We start from the raw sequence: 12,649 nt of genomic DNA on the forward strand, positions 1-12,649 counted from the left end.
CGAGTATGAGGAAAGATTGAGGAGATGCAATTTGCAGAGTCTGGTGGACAAGAGGAAGAGGAGAGATATGATAGAGACCTACAAGTTGGTAAGGGGTTGTTATAGGTTCAATGCTGGAGAAGTTCTACAGAAAATAGTGGGAGATCGGGGGAGACCCAGAGGTCATTCCTGAAAACTGTATAAAGATGGTGTGAGTGGCAGGTTTTTTTCGTGCAGAGTTGTAAATGACTGGAATGCCTTGCCTGAGAGTGTGGTGTCTGCAGGGAGTTTGAATGTGTCAATGCATGGTATGATGAGCTGTGTGTGTGTGATAAAAGGACATCCCAGATGAGTCTTTGACTCCATGAGGTCTTGGATAATAATTATAAAATAAAATAAAAACATTGAAAACACCAGCTGTATCCTGAATGGGAAACCTATAGAACAAGTAAAACATTTCAGCTATTTATTATTATTCTTATTTTGTAACACCTTGAAGGATTCATTGCAAGAGGGAACATCACTCCATGAATTCCAAATGTATCCATTACTTAATCCTCCATCTATGCACAATGGCACCATCTACACATATCCACTTCCCACCAGTAGGTTTTTTTTTTGTTTTTATTTTTTTTTTTTGGTCTATAAAAAATACTGTTGGCAGGCAGTGAAACTGCATGAATTCTCTGTCTAATTTGCATACATGTGAGATAAAGTTTCAGAAAGAAATAAACTTTGCTACCTCTATATAAGATTGGACTATCTCACCTTCGGTGGGGAAAAAAAAAAAAGTCCATATAAATATTGGACATGTAGTACATGTTTGACATTGAAAAGCCATGCCAATATTGGGCATACAGACAAAAAATGCCAGTGGTGGTGGTGGGCAGTAGATGATGGTAGTAGCATTTGGTGTAGTTGGTAAATTAAGTTGTAGAAGTGAAGATTTGTAGAGTAGGTGCCCTCCCTCAATGAGTCTTTGGACTCCTTGGAGGTGTCACAAAATAATAATAAAGATTAATCTCATCGCAATGAGAATTGAACTCAGATTGTTGCTAGTTGTAGTAGGGCACAGTCGCCTGTCATTCTTCCAATTGTGCTTTGGAGGTGCTACTTAGGCACAATTTTTAGTAAAAATAGCAGATTAAATATGGAAATAAACACACAGAGAATAAGAAAAGCTGATGCAGCAGAAAGTCTTCTAAATAAATGTATATAAAATAATAAAGAAATTAGTCAAGACACCAGAGTAGTTGTGACAGTGTTCAAACCTGTTTAATTTATGGATCTGAGAGACCAGTTAGAAATATTTGAAGGCTGGAGACCACAGATATGAGAGTTCTGAGAAGAATTATAGGGGTGAAAACAGATGGCATCATTGGCAGACTCATGCTAAAACTTAAAGCTATTAGGAAGGAATTTGGCATTCACTAATGTGTAAGCATAGCTAAATTTGGGCAGTATAGTAACTTAAACAGAATTCGTGTGGAAAGGTTATTATTATTATATGGGCACCTCCATGGAGTCCAAACATCTCATCACAGGAGACAATCCACACAATCAATCATACCTCTCCTTGAACCCATTAGCAGACAAAGCACTCACAACCGACTCTGGCAACCCATTCCACTCATTCACCACTCTCCAAGCAAAAAGTCTAGTCCTCACACCTGTAATAACCACACCTTTATTCAACTTCCAGGGATGACCCCCTTGTTCTAGTCCCTCTAGCCAAGTGCTGAAACATTTCCCCTGCATCTGTCCTATAAAATCCTTTAAACAATTTAAATGTTTCTATCATATCCCGTTTTTTTTTTCCTATCAACCAACTCATACAATCCATTCACCTTCAATCTATTCTCATAAGGAACATTTCACAGGCCACTTACCTTGGTCACTTGCCTCTGAATCTTCTCCACTGCTTCCTTATCCCCAAGAAACCAAGGGAACCAGACTTGAGCACAGTATTATATATTATATTACAATATTATATTCCAGATGTGGGCATATCAAGGCCTTACAAAGAGGAATTAAACTTCCTTATCTCTACTTGTTAATGTGTTCTTCAATAGCCAAGTAATCTTATTGGCTAATTTAGCAACCTTAGCAATATGTCCTCTAAACTTTACCTCTCTGTCTACCACCACCCCCTAAATCTCTAGCTTCATCTATTTCCTGGAGTACAGCAGCTTCAATGTGATACATGGATTGTAATCTATTTATCCCAAAATGCATAACTTTACATTTCTTGACATTAACCTGATGCCCATTAACTTTTGCCCATACTGACAGCCTATTTAAATCTTCCTGCAAGTTCTCCACATCGCCTTGATTAACTATTACTCTACCTAATTTCGTATCATCAGCAAACAACTGAATATTTCCTTTCAGGTTATTTCCTATATCATTTATGTACAAATTAAACAGCAGTGGTCCCGGCACTGAACCTTGTGGCACACCACAAGTCACCTGTTTTTGTCTTGATTCTACCCATTCATATACCACTTTTTGATATCTGTCCAGAAGCCACCCTCTTATCCACTTAATTAGTGTCATATCCCTCCCCATTTGTTCTAATTTGCATAACAGTGTTCCATGTGGTATTCTGTCAAATGTTTTTGCAAAATTCAACAAAATCATCGTGTAGCCATTTCCTTTATCCAGCTCAGCTGTTAATCTATTATAAAAAGTTAGTGAATTACTAAGACATGAACAACCCTTCACAAAGCCATATTGACCCTCATACAGTATCATATTTATATCTACCCATTCTTGAATTCTCTTTTTTACCAATTTTTCTAGTACTACTTTTACCACAACTTCTAAGATACTGATTTGTCTATAATTTGCTACTGTAGTCTTAGAACCTCCTTTATGCAAAGGAATAATTTTGCCCTCTTTCCACTCCCTTGTAACTCTACCAGAGCTGAGACTTAAATTAAACAGCTTATTCGAAGGCATTGCTAGTTCCCTTGCACGTTCTTGCAAAACTCTAGCTGATATCCAATCTAATCCCACAGCTGTATTTACATTGAGATTCTGCAATATCCCAAGAACCTCCTTCTCACAAGAACCTTAATTTTCTCTATGCATGCATTTCACATACACTGCACTGAATAATATCCTGCAAATTCAAATCACCAGACAATACCAATATCGCAATAAATATCACAATAAAAATGTTATAAATATACTAATACTCTAAAAACCCGAAAATTTACACTAAGAAAATGTAATAATGTGCAAGGGAACATTGCTAGTTCCCTTGCACGTTCTTGCAAAACTCTAGCTGATATCCAATCTAATCCCACAGCTGTATTTATATTGAGATTCTGCAATATCCCAAGAACCTCCTTCTCACAAGAACCTTAATTTTCTCTATGCATGCATTTCACATACACTGCACTGAATAATATCCTGCAAATTCAAATCACCAGACAATACCAATATCGCAATAAATATCACAATAAAAATGTTATAAATATACTAATACTCTAAAAACCCGAAAATTTACACTAAGAAAATGTAATAATCTAATTTTTCAATGAAAAATCACAAGTAAACAGATAAAAATCACTAATATTGATGTAGTTAGAAGTGCGTCAAAAACTGAAATATAAGATCTGCCAATGTTGGAGTCCCAACAGATATTATTATTACATGACACCTCCAGGGAGTCCAAAGACTCATCGAGGGAAGGAGAGCACCTACTCTACAACTCTCTGTCTCCACCACTCAATTCACCAACTACCACCACTACCACTAGTATTTTCACTGATAGAATTGATAGGAGGTTGGTAATGTATAACTTGCATGCAGGTCTATCATTTAGTGAAGAAATAAATTTTCTCAAACTACCTATAAATGCCCCAAAAATTCAAATCAGTTTATTGTGTTGCACAAATATGATCATTTTCTATTTAGACGAGATATGAAAAAGGAAGTACTTTTTTAACCAACCTGGTACTAACACCAATGTACTATAGATTGACTTGTGCTGTATCATCTCTGTTTTCTCTCCTGTTCCACTGTCATCTATCTTGCCACCTAGATATTACTTTATATTCAGTCCATTCCTTAAAGACACATCTTTTGCCATCTAATTTCACTCACTTTGGTTCTTTCTAAAGTAATGGAGAAAACCATTAAATCTCAACTTCTTTACTACCTTGTTCTCAACTAATAATTGATTGCCATTATGGATTCTTCCACTGTCAGTCAACAGGGGATCTTTATATTTGTGTGTGTATGTGTTTTATTTTATTTTATGTTGCTGTTGGACAAATACTGTGGAAATATTTGATGATTATCACTGGTTGCACTTGATGTCTTGAACTGATTTGATTGGACAAAGGCCTGTTAAGTAAATGTTCTTCATATAGTCTGACCTGTAACCAGGTCACCAGTTTTCTGTTTGGATGCACATCACATGTGTGATGGTAGATCGATTTTTCTGTTCAAACTCAGTAAGTAAAGTTTGTGTTCCACAAGTGTCTCTTCCTTATATCCACGACCTTTGTTAAACTACAAATCTAATACATGATTTTGCTGATGACAGTACACTGCTCTTCTCTGTCTTATTTGACAACTTGTCCTATGCAAATCATTAAAAAATTCTAGAATATCAGCTTCTACAAGCTTAAATTGTACTCTTCAATCCATTCTTTGGTGATGTTCTGATAAGCTGGGTCATTTCAATCTGAGTGAAATGCAATTCTGTTTATTTTCTTTTGTTCTTGACTTTTGACAACACTCAAATTTCTACACAAGATGGGTTCTCTTCTTAGGATTACTCTAACTTCAAATCTCTCAGCATGAACATATTACCACCCCGGCATCTAAAAAATTAAGTTTTTTTTTTCTTTTGCTCAGTGTGTTATTTACCTCTGAATAGCAATTAATACCATACAGATTACGTTTTTTTTTTGGGGGGGGGGGGACAAGGTTAGGGCTACACAACAGGTTATTTGCATAGAATAATCTGCCAAGTGCAGAACAGTCGCTATTTAAAAAAAAAAGAAGAAGAAGCTAACGCATTTTATTCACTTATAGGGAGTAGGTGAGGCCTTTTAACCATGTCTAGCTTTTGGAGACTGAGTAGGCAGTTCAGTCTCTCCATCTGTAGCCAGTCAGAGATAGCTGGCCCAAGACTATCACTGATTTTAATTAAAAATGGCAACCAATAAAAAGAGAGGCAAAGAAGTGCTGCCATCTCTTGGTGTCCTAACCTTAACAAGATATGTTTTTATCTGAAATAATGTGGGTTGTATGGTTGATTTTCTTGAGTTTACAGGATGAAAAACCTGCTTGCTATGCCAGAGATTGACTAACTCAGGAACCATTCACAGAAAGGCCAAGAATAAGTGCCTCCAGTTGGTGACTTGACCTGAACTTATGTATATCTTCATGTGGCCTAGCACAGAGGATGCAAGTACCACTTAGCTCTATATTCTTAATGTGCAGATACTTATATTAAGAAAGAATGACATTTAAATGTGATGCTTCTTTGTGTGTGAGGGGAAATTTTGCATAGAAATTTAAGATCTGTATTTGAATAAACTGTAAAAGTTTCAAAGCAGATACTAGATAATGTGCTTTTGTCATCACCTATATTAGTAAATTCAGAGAAACACATCAGTTAGTACAGATCTTTTACATTTCAGCAAATGATAAAAAGTATTTAGAAATTCACTGTGTGTATATGTGTGTGTGTTTTATTTTATTTATTATTTTATTTATTTATTATTAATATTTTTTGGCAGTACATGAAACCAAAAACATTGCAAGTTCTGTTGCAGTCGATTTGCCATCTATGAGACGTAGGCATCGTTCAGCTGTACAAAGAAGTTCAACTATTGCTGTTGGTGAGTTACAACACAGTCTGTCACGGACAAAGGATGATCTCCAGCTTCATAAACAGACTGTTTACTCAAATGAAAGGTTAAGGCAAGATTTCAATCATAGTTCATGTAAATTTAAAGAAGCCTTATTTCATTTTTGTATTATAATTAATAGTATCCCCACCCCCCCTTAAAACTATTGTTTTTATATTTCCTTTCATCAAAAGGTTTCAGAATCCATATCAAATTCATGCATGTGTGGATAGGAATTAAAAGAGAAGATATCTATTGATAATCTTGTGATACCTACTTATCAACATCCAACAGTATGGATTGGTGATTTTAATAGCCATCATGAAGAATGGAAGTACTGTGATAACAACGACTGCGGTACTACCCTCGTTCAATGGGCAGAAATAAATAATATACACCTATACAAAGGATGTAGCAAGATCCTTTCCACGACCACGTTGGAATTTTAAAAAATCAAATTGGAGAAATTTTGTAAATGAATTGGATAAATGTGTTTTTTGGATACCTGCTAGAGTTGCAGAGTACAAAAGATTTGTAGGAGCAATCATATCAACTGTGAAAAAATATATCCCTAGAGGTTACAGAAAAGATTATGTCCCCAGATGGAATGAAGAGAGTGAACATCTCTATAGAGAGTTCCTGAAAAGTGAAGATCCTGAAATAGCAGATGAACTACTACATAGCCTGAACTCATCTCGCAAAAACAAAATGGATTGATACGGTTGAAAACCTTGACTTCAAAGGATCATGTGGAAAAGCTTGGAATCTTCTCCAACAACTATCCACAACTAATCTACCTAAAAGAAAGAGCACAATTATCTCCACTGAGAAAATAGCTAATCAAATCGTTAATATGTCAAGGACACCTAGGGACCATGAACATACCAAGAAAGTTAAGAAAGAACTTAGAGCTTTAAAAACAAATGCCCCTGCTTTCTCACAATATGTCTCCATCTTCACTATAGATGAAGTAAATCTCGTGGAAAGGCTTAGACATTGGTTATACATTATTACTAAATAGCTTAAGGAAATTACAATGTACGATAGAATATACATTAAAATAAATTTCAATACACTTCCAATATTTCGGCAACGTCACGTTGCCATTATCACAGGAACTTAAATACAAGACACGTGCACACAAGCACAACACACAGTAAATGAGGAACGAAGCAGTAAGCTATTCTTTCTCCTAAAAGTCCTGATGGTGCCCCCTAGCAGGCAATGTTGGTATTCTTGGCCGATTGGGCTGTAGGTCTTCTGATGTAGGTGTCCCAAATTTTGGGCAGTCTCATGCAACCAAATTTCTTTAGGTTTGGATTGTTTCTTAGGGCTGAGGCTGATTCCATGAAAAGCCTTTCGTATTTGAATTTACTACAGTGTATTATCGTGGCTTTTTTCCACCATATTCTGTGGCGGGAATCCAGCGCATGCTCTGCAAGACTAGAGTGGTTGTATTGACGAAACCGGATGTAGTCCTTGTGTTCTGAAATTCTGATATCGGCTGTCCTGCCTGTTTGGCCAAAGTAGGACAGCTTCCAACTTCCAGGAACTTAGTAGGTAGATCTAGGGGGAAGGTTGGTCTTTAGTGGAGCAGATAAGGGATGCCAATTTTTTATAAGGTCTGTAACAAGAAGTTAAGTCATGTTTATTTAGGATTTTTGTAATTTTTTCCCGAAGTGCCTCGGATGTAGGGAATGGTGATGGATTTAGAGTAATCCTTGTTGCATGGGGGTTGTGGTTTATTGGTTTCAATATGTTTTGGATTTTTTTGGGGGGGATAGCCATTGGCTGAGAAAGTGTTGAGAATGTGGTTTAGTTCTGTGGTTAGGGCATTGTCATTTGAATAGGTAAGTTTAGCCCTGTTGTGTAGTGTCTTAATGACTCCATATTGTTGTGTGTGTGTGGGGGGGGGGGGGGGATTGTTGGTGAATGTATCTGCCTGTATGAGTGGGTTTTCTATTAACTGAGAAAACCAAGGTTCCATCAAGCTGGCAGGTGACTAGCGTGTCTAAGAAAGGAAGGCAGTTGTTTTTTTCTTCTTCCTGGGTGAACTTGATTCTGGGGTGTTGGTTGTTTAAGTGTGCTAGGAAGGAGTGCATCAGAGTCATGTGGCCAAATAGCGAACACATCATCAACATAGCGAAGCCATATGGTTGGTTTTTGTGGGGCTGAGTTTAAGGCTTTCTCTTCAAAGTCTCCATATAAAAGTTGACCAAGGGTGGGGAGAGTGGAGACCCCATGGCTGTCCCCTCTATTTGTTTGTAGAATTTTCCTTGCCAAACAAAATAATTTGAGTTCATTGTGAACTGAAATAGGGCTGTGATATCGGGAGGAAATTTAGCTTGGATTAGCTCTAAGGATTCTTTGAGTGGGACATTTGTGAATAGGGAGGAGACATCAAAACTGACCATTACGTCAGTGTGTTTGAGTGTAAGGTTTCTATGCTGGCTTTGAAGTGGGCTGAGTTTTTTATGTGTGAAGGTGTGTTGCCAGTATAGTGTGTGAGGGCTTTGGCCAAATGTTTGTATATGGGGGGAATCCATGCCAGCCACTATTTTTCATGGAATCAGCCTTAGCCCTAAGAAACAATCCAAACCTAAACAAATTTGGTTGCATGAGAATGCCCCAAATTTGGGAAACCTACATCAGAAGACCTTCAGCCCAATCAGCCAAGAATACCAACATTGCCCCGCTAGGGGGCACCATCAGGACTTTTAGGAGAAAGAATAGCTTCCTGCTTTGTTCCTCATTTACTGTGTGTTGTGCTTGCATGCACGTATCTTGTATTTAAGTTCCTATGATAATGGCAACGTGACGTTGCTGAAATATTGGAAGTGTATTAAAATTTATTTTAATGTGTATTCTATTGTACGTTGTAATTTCCTTAAGCTATTTAGTAAGAAGATGAAGTAAAAGCCATCAAAGCAGGCAAGGCCCCAGGCTTCGACAGTGTCCATCCAAAATTTCTGATTAATATATAATTAAAATACTATAAAATGGCTCTGTGAATTCTTTTCTGATATATTATTGACTGGCCGACTACCTAGCCAGTTTAAGAAGTCGAAAATAGTTGCTATTTTCGACTTCTTAAACTGGAAAACCACCCCAGGAGGCAAAAAGTTACAGACCTATTGCTTTATTGAGTTGCACCTATAAAATGTTAGAACGCCTTCCGTACACCAGATTGTCCATACCAATCATGCAGCATATCCCAATTGAACAAGCTGGTTTTAGAGAAAAACGTGGTTGCTGTGATCAAGTGCTCACTTTAACATTATATATAGAAGCTGGATTTCAGAAGCAAGATAAAACATCAGCTGTCTTTTTGGACCTAACTGCAGCCTATGATACAGTATTATTATTATTATTTTGACACCTCCAGGGAGTCCGAAGACTCATTGAGGGAGAGTGTGCCGACAGTATCGAATGATTGGACCCCTTCCAACTACTAACCGTGCTCAAACTTACTTAACTGAGCCATTAGTAGCAGAGGCTCTACCAATCGACCAACCTTCGTATGGCGTGAAAGTCTTATATACAAATTTCTTAGCATTGTCCCATGTAAACAGACTACACACTTAATTTCCTCCATGCTCACTGAACGTTTCTTTCAAGTTATATTAGGAAATAAAATGTCCTGACAAAAACAAAACTTAATAATGGTCTTCAAAAGGGGTCAATATTGGCATCCTTACTTTATAGCCTATACACATATGACTTGCCTACTACCATCTCATGCAAGTTCTGTTATGCTGATGATACTGTAATTGTCATTCGACAAAAACATGAGTCAGGCTGAAGAGGTACTTACAAAAGATCTGAAAACAATAGGTGAATATTACAAAAAATGAAGGCTCCAGCTCAATCCAGACAAAACAGAAGTATCAAGCTTTCACCTTAATAATTACATGGCAGATGTCACTTTACATATCTTGTTTGAAGGATGTTTGCTACGATACAGTAAGTTTCCAAAGTACTTGGGCATGAACATGGACCACACGCTCTAGCAACACCTAGCAAACGTTTCTGCTAAGTTAAGAACCCGTAACACTAATAGGCACGACATGGGGAGCAATGACTGATAATCTGCGGATTACAGCTCTTGGTCTAGTTTTCTCTGTTGCCAAATATTGCTCACCAGTGTGGCTAAATAGCACATATGTTAAACTTGTTGATGACCAACTAAATAATACGATAAGACTGATTTCTGGCACAATTAAATCAACGCCCACACACACACTGGCTTCCAACCCTTAGCAACATTGTTCCACCGAATCTGCACAGGACTAAAGCTCTCTTACAGGAGTATAAGAAAATGCTGGAGAACACAGCCTTACCAATACATTTAGATCTCCCAGACCTAAGTGTACAACCAGTGGTGAGCTATAAGGGGCTCGCGGGGGTTTGCGCGAGTCCTCTTTCTGAAATTTGCGAATCCCTTGTTCTTCTTTAACTGGTAATTAGTTTATGGAATTAACAACGCATATAAAGTATATTAATTAAAGGTAACTTTAATGAATAACTTCTATATTTCGGCAACGTCACGTTACCATCTTCAGGAACATAAAGATATGGTATGTGCACGCAGGCACTAACAAAAGCAAATGAGGAAGAAAGCAAGAAACTAATATTGTTCCTAAAGTCCTAATGGTGCGCTCTGGCGGGCTAATTTGGTTGTCTTGGCAGTTGGGCTGAAGTTCTCATAATGTAAGTCTCCCAAATTTGGGGTAGTTTCATGCACCCAAATTTGTTGAGGTTTGGAACGTTTTTTAGAGCTGATGATGATTCCTTGAATAATCTCTCATATTTAAACTTGCTGCGGTGTATTATTTTTGTTTTCTTCCAACGAATTCTATGGTGGGTATCTAAGGCATGGTCTGCCAGCCCAGAGCGGCTGTACTGGTGAAACCGGATGTAGTCTTTCTGTTCTGAAATCCTGATATTTGTTGTTCTGCCTGTTTGGCCAAAGTAGGACAATTTGCAGCTGCAAGGGACCTGGTATACACCAGGTAGGTCTAGGGGAAGTGGTTGGTCTTTGGTAGAGCGGATAAGGGATGCCAACTTTTTATATGGTCTGTAACAAGAAGTAAGGTCATATTTTTTGAGGATATTGGTTATTTTCTCAGAGGTGCCCTGGATGTAGGGGATGGTGATAGATTTGGTGTAATCTTTATTGTGGAGGGGGGGGGAGGGAAGTTGTGGTTTATTGGTTTTAGTATTTTTGGATTTTTTTGGGGTTATAGCTATTGGCTAAGAAAGTGTTGAAGATGTGGTTTAGTTCAGTAGTTAGGGCCTTGTCATCTGAGCAGATTAATTTTGCCCTGTTATATAGTGTTTTTATAACCCCATATTGTGAGGGGGGGGGGGGAATTGCTGGTGAATGTATCTGCCAGTATGGGTAGGTTTTCTGTAAACAGAGAAAACCAAAGATCCATCAAGCTGGCGAGTGATTAAAGTGTCTAGGAAGGGGAGGGTGTTGTTTTCCTTTTTTTCTAATGTGAACTGGACTCTGGGGTGTTGGTTGTTTAAGTGTGTTAGGAAGGAGTGGAGTGAGTCTGAGCCATGTGGCCAAATAGCGAACACATCATTCACGTAACGAAGCCAAATAGTGGGTTTTTGTTGGGCGGAGTTTAAGGCTTTCTCTTCAAAGGTCTCCATAAAGAAATTGGCCAAGGGTGGGGAAAGTGGTGAACCCATGGCTGTCCCCTCTATCTGTTTGTAGAACTTTCCTTGCCAAACAAAATAGCCTGAGTTCATTGTGAAGTGAAGTAGGGCTGAGATATCGGGAAGAAACTTGGCTTGGATGAGCTCTAGGGTTTCTTTGATTGGGACATTAGTGAATAGGGAGGAGATGTCAAAACTGACCATTATGTCAGTGTGTTGGAGCGAGAGGTTTTCTATAGTGGCTTTAAAGTGGGCTGAGTTTTTTATGTGTGATGGTATGTATACAATTTGACACAATTAGGGATAACAAGGTAATCCCTAATTGTGTCAAATTGAAGCACCGTTTTACTTCACAGAAAGCTCTGCGTATTTATAATCGCACTAGCTTCTCCCTGTTAAGAGAACAAATTACTGCGACCCGTGTTCTCCTTGTCAACGAAAACAAAACCTTAAGGGCGCTAGAGGAAGAGCTTTCGAATACACTCGGCCATGATCTTTAGACGATACTTTATGACATGTCATACGCATCGGCAAGAAAAGAATTCGAAAAAATACGAAAACCTGATAAAGAATTCTACTTCCTTTACACAGCCACCACTCAACACTGTACTCAACCTCTCGTCGGTAGTTTTAAAGCCTGAAGCACTCACAACACTTGCACGTGGTCACAATTTTGCCCTAGCTCCTAAAAGAATACCTGCCGAGGAAATCGTGATCCAAATAGAACGTGGAATTCGCAACCTTCCTAACCATATCGCCAACAACGTCAGACTGGATGTAGTTGGTGTTCTCACTAAAGCCAAATCTCCTAAAACCAACTTATCCAAAGACGAATATGCAGCCTTACAAGAAATGAAGAATAACAAAAAAAATAGTAATCACCAAAGCGGATAAGGGAAACGCCAATGTGGTGCTAAATCAAAAGGACTACAAAGGTAAGCTTAATGCTTTAGTACTAGGCCATACTACTTACCTCCCTATTGAATATAATCCTGCCAGCTCTCAGATTAGAACTCTCCACAGACTCCTTAAGAAAGTCACTTCTTGGCCTGTGGAAGTCACTAACAAACTAAAACCTTATAACTCTAGACACCCCCCCCCCCTGATTATATGTACTCCCAAAAATACAT

At 38.1% G+C, this 12,649-nt stretch overlaps 1 protein-coding gene across 4 annotated transcripts in view; it reads left to right on the forward strand.

The window, feature by feature from the left end:
- Nucleotides 1–12,649, forward strand: part of gig (TSC complex subunit tuberin) — a 943,661-nt gene that overhangs the window by 676,832 nt on the left and 254,180 nt on the right. For 3 of the 4 annotated variants that reach the window (XM_090415521.1, XM_090415524.1, XM_090415525.1), the window contains one exon: nucleotides 5,742–5,925. In XM_090415521.1, the coding sequence (XP_090271647.1) occupies nucleotides 5,742–5,925 (184 nt within the window). The remainder of the gene's footprint in view (nucleotides 1–5,741; nucleotides 5,926–12,649) is intronic. The other variant, XM_090415523.1, reaches the window with a different exon arrangement.

This window comes from Typopeltis vanoorti, chromosome 3, assembly GCF_054136105.1.
Source record: "Typopeltis vanoorti isolate ZY-2024b chromosome 3, IOZ_Tvanoo_1.0, whole genome shotgun sequence".
NCBI classification, from domain to species: domain Eukaryota; kingdom Metazoa; phylum Arthropoda; class Arachnida; order Uropygi; family Thelyphonidae; genus Typopeltis; species Typopeltis vanoorti.